Genomic DNA, 17,677 nt, shown 5'->3' with positions numbered 1-17,677 from the left:
TGTCTGTAAATGTTAACTCAAGATGGTCAATAATGCAATCATCTTCCATATTCTTGCTGACTTTTCTGGTTTACTATGTCTACATCTCCACTTAATTCTGTAAATCACGTAGCCAGGTAGCCATGTGGCAGCCTACAAAAAGCAGAGTCTTCAGAATGGGCAGGCTTTCACATTCCCCTCTCAGTGATAAATGATGGAATGTAAAATTGGTTATATAAATTAATAATCTGCTACAGTTATACATTTATCATTAACAGAAAAAAAAGATGGAGAGGGAGAGGGAGATGGGGGGGGGGGACAGGGAGACAGGAGAGATGGAGAGTCATGCCAGATAGGGAAACTGAGACTTGATTCATTTTAATTTTCATTTCTTTCTTTAGTCATTTTTTTTTCATCTAGCACTTTGCAATTAACTTAGGCACTGTGTTGGACACTACTAGGTTCCTGGCATTAATAAGACATGCAAATTTTAAACCTTTATTTGTTTCATTTTTGTTTTACTAGTACACGTTTACAGCACTCAATGATTACAATCATTGTGGGAAATTCAAACATGTATGTAATACATCTTAATGCTTTTCACATCCTTTCCCTCTTCTCCCTCTCCATCCTTGTATATTTTAAAAATTGTTGAGATCTAATTTTTATACTAAGCTTGCAAAGAAGAATGATTTGATTACAATCTTAATTTGCTAGGTTTATAATTATTTCACATACTCTTCACAGACTCTTGGTGTGGTTGCAACAATACTACTTATGAGTACTAGTATGTATGTAAATAATGACCTTCAGAGCTAATTTCAGTGCTTTCACAGATGACCCAGGTAGAGGGTTCAGTTAATACATGCTTTTCAAACATTTTCAAACAAAAATAAATGTTTTCAAGTTACTCCCTGCTCTGCTGAAATTAAAAACAAGCATCTCACTGTGACAAACATAAGGAACTAATGTATAGAAAAGGTTTCTCAAGCTTTTGTCTTCCAAGAGTAACTGGAATTTGCTGCAGGCTTGTGAACTACTTAATAAGATCCTACTCGTCTGGCAGCAGAGCCCTGGAGAAAACTAGTGGTTATTTCGGCAGTGAAAACAGAACAAGAACATAGAGAAAAAGGGTACCACAGGTAGTGAGGGTAGAGTAAACACAGGGATTTCAGCCGCAAACAATAATGAGCAGGACTTCGGGAAGATCCTAAGTAAAGGATTTTTAAGGGTTTTTTTTTTTTTAATTTTTAAAAATATTTATTAGTGTATGTTTGTAGCATATAATGGTTTTACTCATCATGGGGAGTTAGCATACACGTATTACATATCTTAGTATTTTTTACTTCCCTTCTTTCCCTCTTCCCATCCTCTATCTGTTTTTTATTATTATATTTGGAATAGAAATATTTAGTAAATATTCTGCTCTAAATAAATACTTTTGCTCTGAAAGACTTAATTTGCTTTTATGTAGTTTAGTACATGTGGCTCTGGTTCTGTTTTAAATGAGTACAATGCTGCAGCTGGGCATGAGAGGCAGCGAAACACTCCAAGTAGTTCACAGCCTTCAAAGGATGAAGCACTAAAAATGGTCTGGGGCGGTAACACGTGTTTGAGAGGATAAGTAAGATGTTACTGCTGAAATGGAAGTGGAATTCATTAGGGTTAACAGCCAGAAACATCAGATAAGAAGTTTGACTTCAATTATTGCCATGTCTTCATTTTCTGAACGCTACAGACTCAAAAGCTGAATCATATTTGAATAACAAATTTACTTACATGATTTTGAGTCCAGTGATGGAGGCGAAATATTAGACACAGCAAGGTCGCTTTTTGACTTTTTGGGCTTCTTTGCATTTAATTGCCAAGGTTTATCATAGCCTCTGAAATCTCTCCTGGTTCCTTTAGTTTCTGTGGAAACAAATGTATATAAAAACCCAACAATAAAGATGAAAGAATTCTGGTTATAAAATATAACATCTTCTAATACAGAGATCACTAAAAAGAGCCAGAGGGGAATAGGACTTAGGATACTGTGAACTTTTTAGATTTCTATTTCTGGCAATAAAGAAAATTATATCAGTTTATATCCAGCAGGATATTCTTATGTAGTTGGTAGCACAGACAAGAAACAGTACGTCATTTCATCAGTCTTGGGGAGACTTTTAGGGCTTGACTATTAATAGAATTTTCAACAGCAACCATGATTATCAACCTATATAAAATCTTGAAAAGAATCCAAATACAGTAGTTTCAAGCCATTTAATGAGAGAACAAAGAAGACTCCACCTACACTCATTTATTAACAAACCTGATACCAGATAAAACACTTCACATTTCAGTTTGAATAAACAAAATAATATTCTAAGAAAAATTTAATATAGAAAACAAAGATCCAATCTTGGCATGCTGTAGCATGCCTGTAATTTCCAGAACTCAGGATTACAATTTTCACCACAGTTTAGGCAATTTAGCAACTGTCTGAAAACAAAAGATGCAAAAGAAATTGTAGCTATACATGAGTACACACTCTCTGCATTCAGTCCTCAACAAGGAAGGAAGGAAGGAAGGAAGGAAGGAAGGAAGGAAGGAAGGAAGGAAGAAAGGGCCAAAGAGTAAAAGAACCAAAGCATGAAAGAAAGAAAGAGAGAGAGAGAGAGAGAGAGAGAAGAGAGCAACTCAAGATTCAGAAGAAATCATACTTTTAAAATCATTAAATGTCAAAACACAACTGCATTGTCTGCTCAATAAAAATAAAAAGGGAATGAACTCTGTGAAGCAAAAAGAAATTAGAGAGCTGATAAGCAGGCTGAAGTACAATTAAAAATGTAGCTGTGCACAGCTTTATTTTTAAAGAAAAGTAAGATAAAGAAGCACTAGCAGGAAACTGCAGTGCAATGCCATATTTAAATCTGTGCTCAAAGCTAGAAAGAGAAAACTAATACTGCTAGCATTGAATCAGTAATACAAAGAACACATTTTGTTCAATATACCTCCCTAGAAGGGAGTCAATAAAATAGGGAAGCCAAATGCAATGCCAAATGAAATGAGAGCGGAAATACAGTAGCGACAACTCAGTTTTCATACTGTCTATTTTATTGAGAGATCATAGTTGTCTTTGTAAAACTTTTGAATCTGAAAAATGAAAAAATTCAGAAGAATTCAAGAAAAATAATTCCTTTTTACTGTATTTTGTCATAATTTAGACAGAGAATGAGCCCCCAAAGGCTCATGAATTCAGACATTGGGGCGTTATATTTATCAGTGGATTAATCCACTGGTCAACCCACGGCTGACTGTGCTCTTACCAGGTGGGACCTGGTTAGAGGAGGTCTTTTAGGATGTGACTTGAAGGGCATCTGTCCCTCCCCAGTTCCTCCCTTCTCTCTCTGCTTCCTGCTGGCAGGATGTGAGCAGTTGTTCTCCACCAGCCCCTTCCACCATACCTTCCTGCCTTAGAGTCAGCTGATTGTAGACTGACACTACTAAAGACTGTGTCAAATCAAACCCCTCCTTCTTTAAATTACAAGTGTTGGAGATTGTCTTTGGTGACTAGGAATGGACTAAAGACAACTTCTAAAATGGAATAAAATAAGGCCACCCTTAGCTTTCTTCTTGACACCAAATGACATACTCGGGATAAAATGTCACCAATGTAGATGCACGTCAAGGAAGCAAAATGAGGTCTTTAGATATTTTCAAAAGCATTATACCCATTAATTTTCACTATTGAGACATTTTTCTAGCTCACTGGAAATGCACCAAAATAAAGAACTCAAATCTCTCTGTCAAGGTTTCAATGAACACTATTTACCATGACCCAATTGACACCTTCTTGGTTCTACTCAAATCTAAAAATCAATCTGTACCTTCCTTTATCTTGATTCCACATTCTCCATCCTTAAATACATCCTCTTTTCCTGGGCCATTATAGTCCTCCATTTCCAATCCTCATTCCATGTCTAAACACATATCTCATCTTTTCCTACAAAAATGTGCCCTCTTCTGCAACTGCCTGGAACAGTGTTTGTTCTGGGCAAATACTGCTGGAAGCAGGGCTGGGATTGCCTGAGCAGAAATGCTTCTGTAATGGTAGGCTTCAGCAGGCCACCGGAAGCACCTCCTCCCTCCTGGGAATGCTGACTGGGTAAGCTACTTACCACCCTTGCCATTGTTCTAGCTCCAACAATTCCCTGTCCCTCCTGCAGGGCCAGGGTCCTACCTGCCCTTTCAACACCTTGAATAACAATTAATTTATATTTCCAATTAAGTTAGACCCCAAGACTGACTAAAAGGTATCTTTTTTTAATTTTTCTCATGTCAATTAGTCACCCCTTCCGCCCCCCCCCGTAATTTTGTTTTAAAGAGAGTAAATTTTGAACCTGGTGTCACTCATAAGACATACAGAATAATCTCACATTTCCCTTACACAAGTCTACCACATATTCAACAAAGTTGACCACAGATTCTATTCTTTTACTCTCATGGTTCTTTTTTTTTTTTTTTTTTTCCTTTTTCCTTTTTATCAGTACCAGGGATCGAACTCACAACTGCCTACTTAGAAGGCAGGTGCTTATGCCGCTGAGCTAAATCCCCAGCCCTACTCTCATGGTTCTTATGATTATTTATTTGGTACCAAATGGGTACCAAATCTGAGACTACAGCCTTGACTCACAAGTTTTAGAGTCATATCCAGCTATATACTTGGGATTATTTGCTAAAATTCTCCACAAGAAACTCAAATCCACCAATCGGAATTAAATTTATACTATATTTTATTTATAAATTTAGTCTTGTGTTCCCACCTTGCCTTATTAAATGAGATTTATGCCATTACTCAAATTAGAAAACTGAGTGCAACAATTCCCTCCTCTTCTTCATCTTCTCTTAGAGACATTAAGTGTTTGTGTGAGTCAGAATTGTAACAGAACCTATAAAATAACAGTGATTCTTTCTGTTCTGTTTTTGAGACAGGTTCTCACTGTGTAGTCCAGGCTGGCCTTGAACTCATGGCTATCCTCTTGCCTCTGCCTCCCGAATGCTGGGACTACAGGTACATGCCATCATTCTTAGTTAACACAGTTAATTTTAACCTCCTTAACATAAGACAGGAACTTTGACCTGCTAATATTCAATAATATATGGCACGGTTGTTGACATGTCTATGTCATGACTGTATTATATGACTTCACATTAGCAGACTTGAATAAGACAAATTCCCTTGCTGATTTTAAATGAGCATGCTTCCCTGAGGTCAGCGAGATATGTGGTAATGAACTCTGGCTTGCTGAAAACAAAGTCTAGGTAAAGCAAGAGAGGAAAAACAGGGACCCTATTCATACAGCCACAGGGAAAGGACGCAGCTATCAACTTGGAAGGTTGATTCCCAAATGTCCACAGTGAAAGACTTTTCCTAAAGTTTCACTTATTACATTAATAATATTGGATTTGGATTAGATAGAAAACAATCAAAAACTTGGGGAATAACAAACATAAATTTGTAGACATCTACTGTTTTCTATACAGATGAGCTATAAGCAATAAATCCAAATTATGCACAAAAACAAAATTTCAGAATAACTAGTCTGAATTCATACAGAATGCAATCTTTTTATGAAAATCTGAAATTCATTAAAATGAAATACACTGAGTTTCATGTTTTGAAGCATAATGCGTTACAATATATTCAAATATATTCTTGGGTGAAATCAAAGATGAATACATGAAAATCCTATATAACCATCTAGATTTGTCATTTAAGTTTTAAAACTTTCAAAATTTTTACATTAACTGTATTCAAAATTAACTGCAAAATACATTTTCACTTACCTGAGGTTTCACTTTCTGCCCAGAGAGCTGCAGATCCAGACAAAGTTCTTTGCAGTTGGCCACGGTTTCCTTGTTTAGACTGAAGATGGTTGATGAGAAATGGGATTGGCTGATCAGGGGTCTCAGTTATTAACTTGGTCATTAATTCCTAGAGGCAGAAGAGAGCACACATTTACATTTAATAACAACAGCAATAACAACAAAAAACAGTAGCTTAGAATTTACTATTGTCAGTCACTACTCTAAATGTTTGTATGCAGCAACTAATTTAATACTCACGAGACTATCTCCAGGTAAATATGAGCTACTGTCCTTACTTTTAGAATACTGAATTATAAGAGTAGTAAACTACATTACATGGCTAAAAAAGGCAAAAAATCCCAAAATATATTTATTTATATTTATTATGCTACCTAGACAGGAACATATTAGAATTTATTAAAATTCTTTTTTCAAAAGTATGAATTCAAAATTTTAAATTTCTGATTACTTTGCAAGATGCTATTTCAAACTAAGCTGTAGCTTTAAAATCCATCATATACTTTATGCAGTAATGTCATTTTCCTTTCTTAACTGTATATAGAAACACCCCAAAGTGAAGAAAAAAATGAAATGAAAGAAGCAATAAGATATTGACTCACAGAAAGCAAAGGTATGTCTTAAATAGTTTGAAAGTAATGGAGAATTTTCTTTTTACAAAAAGCCCTGTTAAGCAAAATTTCTCATTCTCTTTCCGCTTTCTCCCTCTCACCCTTTTCTTGTCTTTCTTTCTGACTTTCCTTAAGCAATAGTGAAGTTTCTATCTGAAAAACAGGCTGTTCCACTTCTAGACAACTCTAATGATACCTTAAATTGGGTAGAGTCTGCCCAAGGGTAATGCCTACATTAGTTTGTCTCCCCATCTCCAGTTTATGGTCAGTTAGAATCCTCAGATTCTCTGAACACGAACAGCTGACAAGCCGCATGGATGGTCTTTTAGCCGTGGAATTGGTTTGTGAACTTGTATGCACCATGTTACACTCCAGTCAGTCACATTTTATATGGCTGGGCTCTGCCCAGAATTCTAGTCAGTCAGTTGTCAGAATCTATCTAGTCAGATTCTGTGAGCAGCAGTCATTCTAAAAATCAGATTGGGTGTCACAATGGAAGGAGTACTTGAAAATGCTCTCCCTTCTGGTTTATTTGTGGTGGGGTTTGTTCCTCTGCCTTGAATGTCATTCTGTCAGATTTTCAGATGGCAGGCTTGTCATCAGTCAGTCTCCAATTATAAGAAGTATAATTAAAAAAATATAGTGAACACTTAAATTTTAAAACTCTCTTTTAGTAAACGGTAGTGTCATTAATCCTCCTCAAAATACTTCCCTTGTGTCAACATGCTAATTCCATTGTTCTGGAATTTCTGTGGGTCCTCTTTAGTAAGTGTCTTTAGCCGTGCTCTTGTAGCTACCTTCGGGGCCTAAATCCATTCAGAGGGTTACTTTCCATAGTCATTTTGAATTTGGAGAAAGAGGCAGAAATTGCAGAGCACCAGAATTGGTGAATATGATGGGTGAGGAATGCAATTATGTACTTACAAGCCTGCCTTCCCTTGGGTGGGAGTCAGGGTAGCAGCATTTACTGTATTTTTTCTTATCACACTTCATAATTATATGAAAGAACACTTTCAGAACTGCTTCAGAAAGTGATAAGGATGACGGGATAAATGCTTCTGAAGTGAGGTTGAATATTTGTGAGATGCATTCGCAGCAGTATATTTTTTACTGTAACAAAACTTTCAAAATTTAAACATTTACCGTATATTTCAATAATACCTGGTAACTTTAAAGAGAGGTTTACCCTGGTAGTCTTCATAAGTCTCTCTCTCTTTTTTTGGTTTTTTTGTACCAGGGATTGAATCATGACCTCTCGCTTGCCAGACAGGTACTTGTGCCACTAAGCTAAATCCCCAAACCCATAAGCTTTATCATTTTATTATTTTATTTTCTTTATACCACTTAGCACTCTTTACAGTCATTTTGTTAAATATTTGCTCACCTGTTTGTTGCCTGCCCCTCTTGTAAATTATAAGAACAAGGGCCTGCCTGGTTTGAGCTCTAATCTGAACCTAGAGTATTGCCAAGCTCATAGCTGGTCTTGAGTAAATAGCTAATGACTGACTGAATGAATACTTGATTTCTTGACGAAAAGTACTTAAAATTATTGTATCAATAAGTAAAATTTAAAACAAATTTTTTCATCACAGTATTTTTTAATCTATACAAGAAAATGTCATAATTATTTAGAATATATTTATTTACACTTATAACCACTTAAAAACACTCACATTTATCTAAGTGGAGGCCAATGACTTTTATTCACGACAAGACTGACCCCAAGTTGATTTTAGAGACATAAATAAAATCATAGAGGATCTCAAAATCTTGCAGATTGAACATAAAGTTGGAACTCAAAAGCACAAAGGTTTCCCACCATTACTACACTGTAATACAAAATATTTATCAAGTAAATGTGGTGCCTTTTATGTTCTGCACAACAGGTAAGCAAACAACCAGTTGCCATAGATCTTAACTATTTCTTCTATGAAAACAACTCAGTTGAGTCTTGATAACTAAGGTGCCCTTCTGCTGTTGTAATAATAATCATGAAGAAATATAGAGTTCAATTACACCTCAATTATACATCAGTGGGACACAATTTAACATTTCAGATGTTGCATCTACAGGAGAGATGAATTAGATACTATTTGAAGTTACTCTACATTACAAAGGTCACTGAAAGATAGAAACTAAGTTAGAATAATTAACTAAACCACTCATCAGAGAAAGGCTGTGCTGTAAGATAAAAAAATAGGTCAGGTAAGGCTCCACAGTACTTTCTCTCTTGAGACCTCAATAGATCTCAGGTGCTTTCCTGTTTTTACATTGTTATCCTTTAAATTGGATACAAATTCCTATAATTTCATTATTCTAAAATAAACAATAAAACGTCCCTGTCTTCTCTTTAGAATCTGGATTAAATGCAAAGGTTTGAGTAATTTCTATTACATTTAAAAAGTATTATCAGTCTAGTAACTAGTTTTGGACTTCTGTATTCCATTAATAATCATATGAGACTAAAGATATGAAATACATTCAGTCATAAACAAAATGAAAATAGTTAATGTTTGCAATAAGTTGTGTTGAGTGTCTTAACTGGGCAAAAGATCAGTTTTAGACAATTCTATTTAGAAGAAAAATAATATTGTCTCTCATTTAATCCACACATCCATTGGCATTAGGACTCAAATTATTCTGAGGACTTGAGCTTGCAGAAATCTCTTTCTCAGGCATGCAGATTTAAATCCTTATATTTGCAAAGATGTTCCTGGCAATAAAAAGATTGATTTTATTTTCTGCCAGTAGGACTCAGAAATACAAAAATAGATCTGAAGGGCTGATAGATTTGAGGAGGTGAGAATAGAGTTGTGCTGCTAGAATGTCAAGTTGTAGCAACAGATTTTCCAGGCAGTTTCACAAGGATCATTCACCATAAGAAGAAAGTACTCCGGATCGTTAAGCCGGTCTCAAAAACAGAGGCTGAAATCTCAAGGAGCAATGTGCAGTGAGGAACAGGAGGCTCATCTACCATTCTTACCATTAGTGTAAGAGTCATAGCATGAAATTCTCTGGGAGACTTTGGTGTGGGTGTATATAACAATGGAAGTGCTAATAGGACTCTTGTTCTGGAAAATAATATTAATAACCTTTCCAGTCTAAGGATTGGGGGATTGATAAAATGCATGCATTAATTTTAATGTGATCTTGTTACACTCACAGGCTACATATACCTAGATATATCTGGCATTCAAGTTGCAAACAAAATGTACTAGCAATTGTAATCAACAGGAAATCAGATGCATAATTATCAACATCAGTATCATTGGTAACTATTATAGAATGCAATGAAAGACACAGGAAATAGCAGTGACTAGACATTCAGACTTTGAAACTCGATGGACATTGTTTTGAGTCATGTAACACCTATTTACTAGTAATGTGACCCTTAGCAAGGCATTCAGTAATTTTAACACGCAATAGTCCACTGGCAAAATGTGAACAATAATAGTACCTACATCATCTGGTTACCATGGAGAGTAAAAAAATAATGACTGCAAAATCCACAAAGTAATTAAATTATATGTAAGCCACCATGATAGACTGTCTATCACTTCCTTCTAAGACTGGGCATGAAATCCAGAATCTTTCCATGATCTCTTAGACATTCTCAATGAGAGGAATTTTTAAGAGTTTTGGAAAGCAGAGAGAAGGAGACAAAATTATTCTCCACAGTTGACTGTAGTCAGATGTAAGAGCAGATGTGAGAGTCAGTAGCTTCCCAGTGAGTCTGTAGAAAACTCCGTTGCAGACTAGGGTAGGAATAAGCGCGCTAGGAAAGACTCAGAGACTTGCAACAGCTTCTAGGACAGCATCTGAACCCTACCTCCTTCTGTGCATCAGATGAGCTCTTCAGGGTCACCTTCTCTGATCCTTGGTGTCAGTGCTCCCCCTTTCGCCACCCCAACCTTCAGCAGAACTTCCCTGGCTGCATGGTCCAACACTCGTACTCTCTCCATCATGTAAACTCACTTTTACTAAACTCTATTATTACACACATAAGAAGAGTGATTTCGTTTTTCCTAACTTCACAATTAATAACATATCCTCAGCAAAGTTTTCATTAATATTTTTATACATTTATGTTTATATAATGTTTTATATATTCATGCAATATATTTATGCTTATTACTACTATTATGACAACTTTATCACTGAATATGTATTTGTTGTATTTTATATGCACAAAATATTTTATAGGTTTGATTTTTTTCTGATTAAACCTCACACTTGCCAGGCAGGCGCTTATATCACTGAGCTAAATCCCTGGCTCCAAGTATAACCTTTAATTTCATGATTACACTCAATTTGAAATAGCTTCTGCAATTTTTTTTGATCTTTTTGAAACACGGTTTCACTATGTAGTTCATGTTGGCCATGAATTCACTTTGTAGTCCAGGATGGCTTCAAACTCATAGCTATCCTCCTGCCTCAGCTTCCTGCTACTTGGGATTCCAGGCTTGTGCCACCACATCTGGCCCTGCATTGTTATCTGTTTCCTGTGTTAATTATCACTTTGTTACCAATTCAAACATTTACTTTTAGATTTTAAGTACACATGAAGATTTTGCAAATCTTAAAAATTTGTAAAACTATCTAAAGAACATACATCACTGAGTAATAAGCAAATGCAAACTTTTATTACACAGCATGTAAGCCCTGAAATTTCAGACTATTATAATTAGTAACAGACAATCTTGTACAATAGAAAAAAATTGGCATAATTCATGAACTGGAGAGTGAATACTATCTGGTAATAATTATCTTAAAATTAATTTTAATTTTCATGTCTACTAGCTAGAAATAAAACCATGATGAGTCAGTAGTTCATCATAGTCATTTATTATTAAAATTGAGTGAGTAGTCAGGCAGTGACAGAAATTATTCACTAAAATTCATTTCACTTGATGGAAGCTATAGAATCTCTTACTTAAAACAAATAGGAAGTTTAATGGGTGCTATGGTTTATATCTAGATATTCCCCTAAAGCCTCATGCAATAATATACAGGGCTACTGGCAAGTGATTGCATCTTGGGGGAATAATACTTGTCAGTGGATTAACTTATTGATGAATTTATAACTAAATGTGAGGAAGTGGGTTATTGGGGGCAGCCTGGAAGAGTAAGTGTCCTTTCATCCTTTCTTGATCTCCTTCTCCCTCTATCTCTGTCTCTGTCTATCTCTGTCTCTATCTCTATCTCCATCTTATTCTTGTCAGCCTAGCCATGTAGTGTTTCTCCTTGGCAATCCCACCCTGCCCTGGAGCCAGCCAACTGTGGACAGGTACATATGTACAACCTGTGAGCCAAAATAATCCTTTCCTCCCTAGAGGGGTAGGTATCAGATATTTTACCCCAGCAGTGAGAAAGTAACTAAGACAGTAGGCACACACAAAAACCAAATTTCCCCTAATATTTCTAGGTGTTTACTCATTTGCTGTTGATACTGCAACACACCACAGCACATCACTGTGCTTAGAAGTTTGTGACTTCAGCCCATGACTACTTCTTGCTTCATTTGGCTGAAAAGTAAGTAATATTTACATCCCTGTTTGCTTCAGATAAAAGTTATCAGAAATCAAAATTAAACCCACTTTCAAAATCCCAGAATTTCTCATTAAATCCTCTTTTGTATTAAATTAATATATATGCAACACATTGTACTCTATTAATAATAGTAGTGATATAAATCAGGTACATTTTTACTCAGTGCCTATAATTACTTTTAAATATTAGTAGCACATGGTCAATGATCATATGTAGAATGTTATTGTAGTTCAAAACAGGCATTAAGATCTAATGCCTGAAATAATTTATTCCACATCTACATATGTTTCAACTTTTTGTTTTAAATTAGGTGTCTTAAAAATTTGCATTTGTCATCATGAAGAACCAGCTACAACTATTTTAAATAGACCCCATTTTAGCTCCCCTTAGTCCTCTTGCCTATCCCTCCCTACCTTTCTTTATCCTGGACAACTTCATCTCAGAAAGCCCCTCTGGCTACTAAAGCCACTCCCAGTCTCCATCCCTAGCACCAAATAAGGAACAAACCTCAAACCTGGAATTCTCTCCCTACATAATGTCCAGTTGCCCAGCCCTGGACGTTGACACTGAGCGTGTACACTCCAGAGTTCATTCCATGTCAGATGTCATTCTTCCCACCACCAACACAGTTAAAACTTGTTTACCTTACTCCCAGTGTCCACAGATGATCCTCTATGTCTCTGCACAATAATCATAACTTTACAAACATCCACCATCACTCCACCAACCCAGCTGTGCTTTATAAATAAACAGGTAGTGGATAGTGAATTGTCAACAAAAAATATAAGAATGTCTACTCAAAATTCTGCTTCTTTCAAAAACATCATTTATCCTGAAACAGCCCTATTTTAAATTGATGTCATCTTTCTGAACAGATAGAACTCCACTTCATTCATCTTGCATCATAACTCAGGCTTGCTTTTCCTTCATTTCATTTTTTCCTGAATGGCAGCAGGGTTGGGATGGTTTGTTCATGTCTCATTTTGTTGTACAAGTTTTGGAGTTGGGCAATATATGGATTCCAGTGCAGTTCACCGAGTTGTGGGCAGGATGAGAACACAACCAATATCGCTTAAGGTTTTCTGTCACACCCTTCCATGCTATGCAGAGAGTTCAGACTTCTCCACCTCAGGATCATGCCCAGGCAGGTCATAAGCCTATTTCTTTGCACTCCCAGCCAAAATTGAGATTCCTTTGGGAGACCGGGCACAACAGGAAAGAAAATGCTATGAATAATAATGATTACAGATAACATTTATTAAGCCTGACAGTAACAAATGTCAACAATTTTGCATAGATTTAATCATTCACTATGCATTAAAGAATTATATGCAAGATGCACAATGCAGTCAACATGTGTACAATTTTACAAAAGTATTCTTGAAGCTTGTTTTTTTCAGGGCCTCTGATCTTCAATGCAATCACAGCCACACACACAAGCACAGCTACACAAACCCAGATTATCAGGAAATTTGTGCCTCTTACTATAAAGGCTCTTGGCTCTTCTTGGATATGAATTAATATAAAATTTGCTTTATGATACTCATTTTAATAAAAACTAGAATCTGGTTAGTCTCATTGTATATTAGGCAGCATAATCCAGAGATAAAATTAGTAAAAAAAAAAATAAGTCATTTATAGTTAAGATTACAAATAATGAACATACTACAACTAAAAGTGCGTCATTATCAATGTCAAAATTGGATCACAGGCACTTATTTCTTGCTCTTCTTAATAATATCAGCAAGTGATTCATCTAACTAGCAGAATTATCCAAAAAAAAAATGATGAAATATTTTATCTAAGGTCTTCTAATCTTTCCTCCTATGTGGAGATGTCTTCTGAAGTTAAGTATTTTCAAGATGTAGTGTACACTTTGAGACCATTGTCATATAAAATACATAAGCTTTTCACATGAAAATGTGGGATTTTCTATAACTGACCTGGAAACACCTCTGCAGTAGTACAAACATAGGCAACACTTAGTGAAGATAATAAAAGAGTTCAAAACTCAACTAAATTAATTAAATAAACCCTGACAAAAATACATACACAGAAGTTGCCCAAAGAAGGAAGATATTGCTCAGTTGAGCAAAAATTATGTTATTTTAGCTTTTTATCATTTTTTTTGGAAAAATGTGACTGAAACAGCAAGAAACAAGAAGTTAATGAGACAGTTTCACTGTGCATATCTAGCACCTCCTTCTGGAGTTCATGATCTCAGGAAAGAAAGGTTATGCATCTTCTCTACAGCATTATTGCTTCAAAATGCAGATGAATGCACTGGACCATTGCTGTAGTCAGGGTTTGTAAGGAGAACAAGACAATAGAGGGCATATGATTTACAGTATTATTTATAATGGTCACCAAAGGAGTCAAATACAAAAAAAGTGCAGGAAATCTTTCCATACACTAAAGACCTAGAAAATCCAGCCAACAGTCTGGATCCCATGGAAATAACCTGCATGACCGCAGCTGAAAATGTAGAGCCCATGACAATGTCCCTATGAGTTCAACAGGAAGCCTAGAGCCCATGACAATGACTCATGCAAATCTCTTTCACTGATTTAAACTGAAAAGTCCCAAAGGTTAGCAGTGGAAACTAGAAAGTCTATGCCAGTGGGTAAAGGATCTGTGCCAGAGCTCCTCTGAAAAGTACCACAGCATCCTCCATAACAATGAGATTCCAAGCTCCTCTGATGAGAACAGCTGAGTTCATATCAGGAAGCCAGTATGACAAGTTCCTCCAGGAGAACTAACAGCCCAAAAGAATCAACAGCTCCAAAACATAAAACTTAAAGGAAATCATAATGTTATTTTTCCTTTCCAGGTCTCCTTTATATGCTGACAACAATCCTCAGGTAAGCCATCCACACAGCATCATGCTGATACAGTTCAGCTAGTATTTAAATTGGCCACCAGTTTTTAAAACACCCCAGCCCACCCCTGGTCAACTTGATAACTACATACATTTCCTTAAACTATAGTCTCTAGTAGCAGGTTCATGAAAAGTTAACATGTTATGGTCTATTCATATTTACATTAATATAACAAGATATATAATTCTTATTACATTCATTCTTGTGCTAAAAGCAAAATATTCAAAGAATGGCCAAAATTCAAGGTTAAAACACAACACTTTAATTAATTTGATTATAAATATATAAATATGACATGAAAATCAAATTAAAAGTATTATCATAATCACAATCCTTGGTTATCAATAACTCTTACATGCATGGCAAGACTAAACAACAGGATCTCCTACAATTCAAATACACTCTTCCCTTCAGGTGAAAGACTTCAATTCACTTTCCCCATTGTAATTCACTTTCCCCATTGTCCTGGTTTTTTTTTCAACAATGTTCTCCTTTGTTTCATCCTTGCAATGCAGAGTTCTGCTAAAGCCTTTCATCTAGCCAAATGTTTCAAATTACTTTCCTGGCCCTTTGCTCTAAACTTCCAACACAGATCTGGCCAAAAGTTCTCATAAGTAACCATGCTACCATCTCAACAGTATGCTGCACTGAAATATTTCTGCTGCCCAGAGAATGAATACCTCTAAACACAAGCAAAATGAAGACCAACTTTCAGCCAAAACACAATCTACTACCTGGAATCCAGCAACCAATACAGTCCTTTTCAATGGAAGCCTCCTGAGCTTTATCATAACCACTAGCATTTCCATCAATATTCTAATTTTCTAAGCTCTGACCAGAGAGAGTCTCCAGTATAATTTACAGCATACAGGAACTGTCTTTTTAGCTAGTCTCTCAAAACATTCCCAAATTAATGCCCAAGGCTCTTAAGCCACATGGCCAGGCAACATCACAGCAATGACCCAACTCTCTTGATACCAAGTTTGTTGTAGTCAGAGTTTGCAAGAAGAACAAGCAATACAGGACACATAATTTATAGTATTATTTATAATGGTCACCCAAGAAGTCAAATACAAAGAAAGTGCAAGAAATATGTCCACACACTAAAGACCTAGAAAATCCAGCCAAGGGCCTGGATTCCCATGGAATTATCCTGCATGAGTCCTGCTGAAGTTCTAGAGTGTAGGGAGCGGGTGACAGCCCCAGTGCTGCCTCCCTGTCTCTCTCTTCTATGGGCACATAATGTGTCTGCCTACATTAACCATGATCCTCTCCTGCTTAGGTCAAATACCCAGAGTGCTGATGACCCTGCTGTATTCATCCCCGTAGCCTCTTCCTGTCCCACCAACCCGCCCTTGGCCTATAAAAGATGTGATCACTTCCTGAATAAAGGAGGCTTGATCGGATTCTCTCAACTTGCTTCAATCTCTCTTTGTCTCCCCCCTGTTCTACTAATCCCCATTCCCTCTCTAGGTACACCTCACAGATTGATCCGTGGGCCGGATCAAGTGGCACCCAGCATGGGGGCTCCTGGCATGGGGGAGTCAACGAGGGAGCCATTTGAGAATGCCGGCTAAAAGTGGAAGCAAATTGAATCAAGGACCGAGGCCTGTGCAGACAACCACCCAGCATGCTGCCGGAGTCACGGTGAGTGAATGGCAACCCCATCCCCTTTCCTGGACATGGGTCAAGCATTGAGCGAACATAAATTGTTCATGGGAGGCCTTACCAAGGCATTAAAGACAAGAGGGTTAAGAGTTAGAACAAAAGAATTGTTGCAGTATTTTCAGTTTATCCATAAGGTTTGCCCTTGGTTCCCCCTAGAGGGCTCTATAGATACCAAGAGGTGGAAAAGAGTAGGAGATGCTCTAAAAGATTATTATAGGGTTTTTGGTCCGGAAAAGGGTCTGGTGACCACCTTTGCATATTGGAATTTAATTTCTGAGCTACTTGCTCAGCAGCATGCAGATCCTCAGATTGAGGAGACGGTCACACAAGGCCCTCCAAGCTACACAGCCTTATAGTGCTCCTAAGATGGCGCCTGCCTCTGGCAGGCCTCGTGGTGCTCTTAAAATGGTGCTTGCCTCACTTCCGCCACAATAGGGTGGGTCCTCCCCAAAATTGTGTTTTTGGTGGCAGAAACAAACGTACCTCCCCAAGATGGCACTGCACAGCCACAAGATGGCGTGAGCGCAATGCCGCTAGCTCCACAAGTCATTAGGACCATACGCCATTCACAGTGGCAGCTTTAAAAGAATTAAAGACAGCGGTTGCCCAATATGGCCTTACAGCTGCTTTCACTCATGCTGTTTTAAATTCTCTGGCTGACGGCTGGCTCACACCTACAGACTGACAAAGATTGGCCCGAGTGACTGTATCAGGTGGGGATAATCTTTTGTAAAAATCAGAATATACAAAAAATTGCAGAGAGACCGCCAGGCACAATACACGAGCCAGCAATGGGTGGGACCTTAATATATTAATAGTGGAGGATGCCTATGCCAACAGAGAGGCCCAAATGCAATTTGAGGGCAATATGAGTTCCTCAGGAGCATTAAGCAGGGGCTGGAGATTTAGCTCAAAGACATAAGCGAAGCACAAAGTTGCGAGTTCAGTCCCCAGGGCTGGAGATTTAACTCAGTGGCACAGTTGCCTGCCCAACAAATAAAAGGCTGTGAGTTCAATCCCTGGTACCATTGACATTGAAACTGCTTGTCAGCAAGGCCTTGCTATGGCTGCTGCCTTGCAAGGGTTTACAGTTAAACAGTTCTTATCTTAAAAGCATAAACA

The 17,677-nt window shown here is 37.1% G+C and overlaps 1 protein-coding gene across 1 annotated transcript in view; it reads right to left on the bottom strand.

Moving 5' to 3' along the window:
- CUNH8orf34 (chromosome unknown C8orf34 homolog) overlaps positions 1–17,677 on the bottom strand; it is a 403,828-nt gene that overhangs the window by 336,515 nt on the left and 49,636 nt on the right. Inside the window, 2 exon segments of the mRNA XM_063257427.1 lie at positions 1,759–1,890; positions 5,809–5,956. Of these exon segments, the coding sequence (XP_063113497.1) occupies positions 1,759–1,890; positions 5,809–5,956 (280 nt within the window).

This window comes from Cavia porcellus, unplaced genomic scaffold (assembly GCF_034190915.1).
Source record: "Cavia porcellus strain 051 isolate PalLab524CR breed Dunkin Hartley unplaced genomic scaffold, mCavPor4.1 scaffold_10, whole genome shotgun sequence".
Taxonomy (NCBI): Eukaryota; Metazoa; Chordata; class Mammalia; order Rodentia; family Caviidae; genus Cavia; species Cavia porcellus.
The sequence above is the reverse complement of the archived record's forward strand: the minus strand, read 5'-3'. Positions and strand labels throughout refer to the sequence as shown.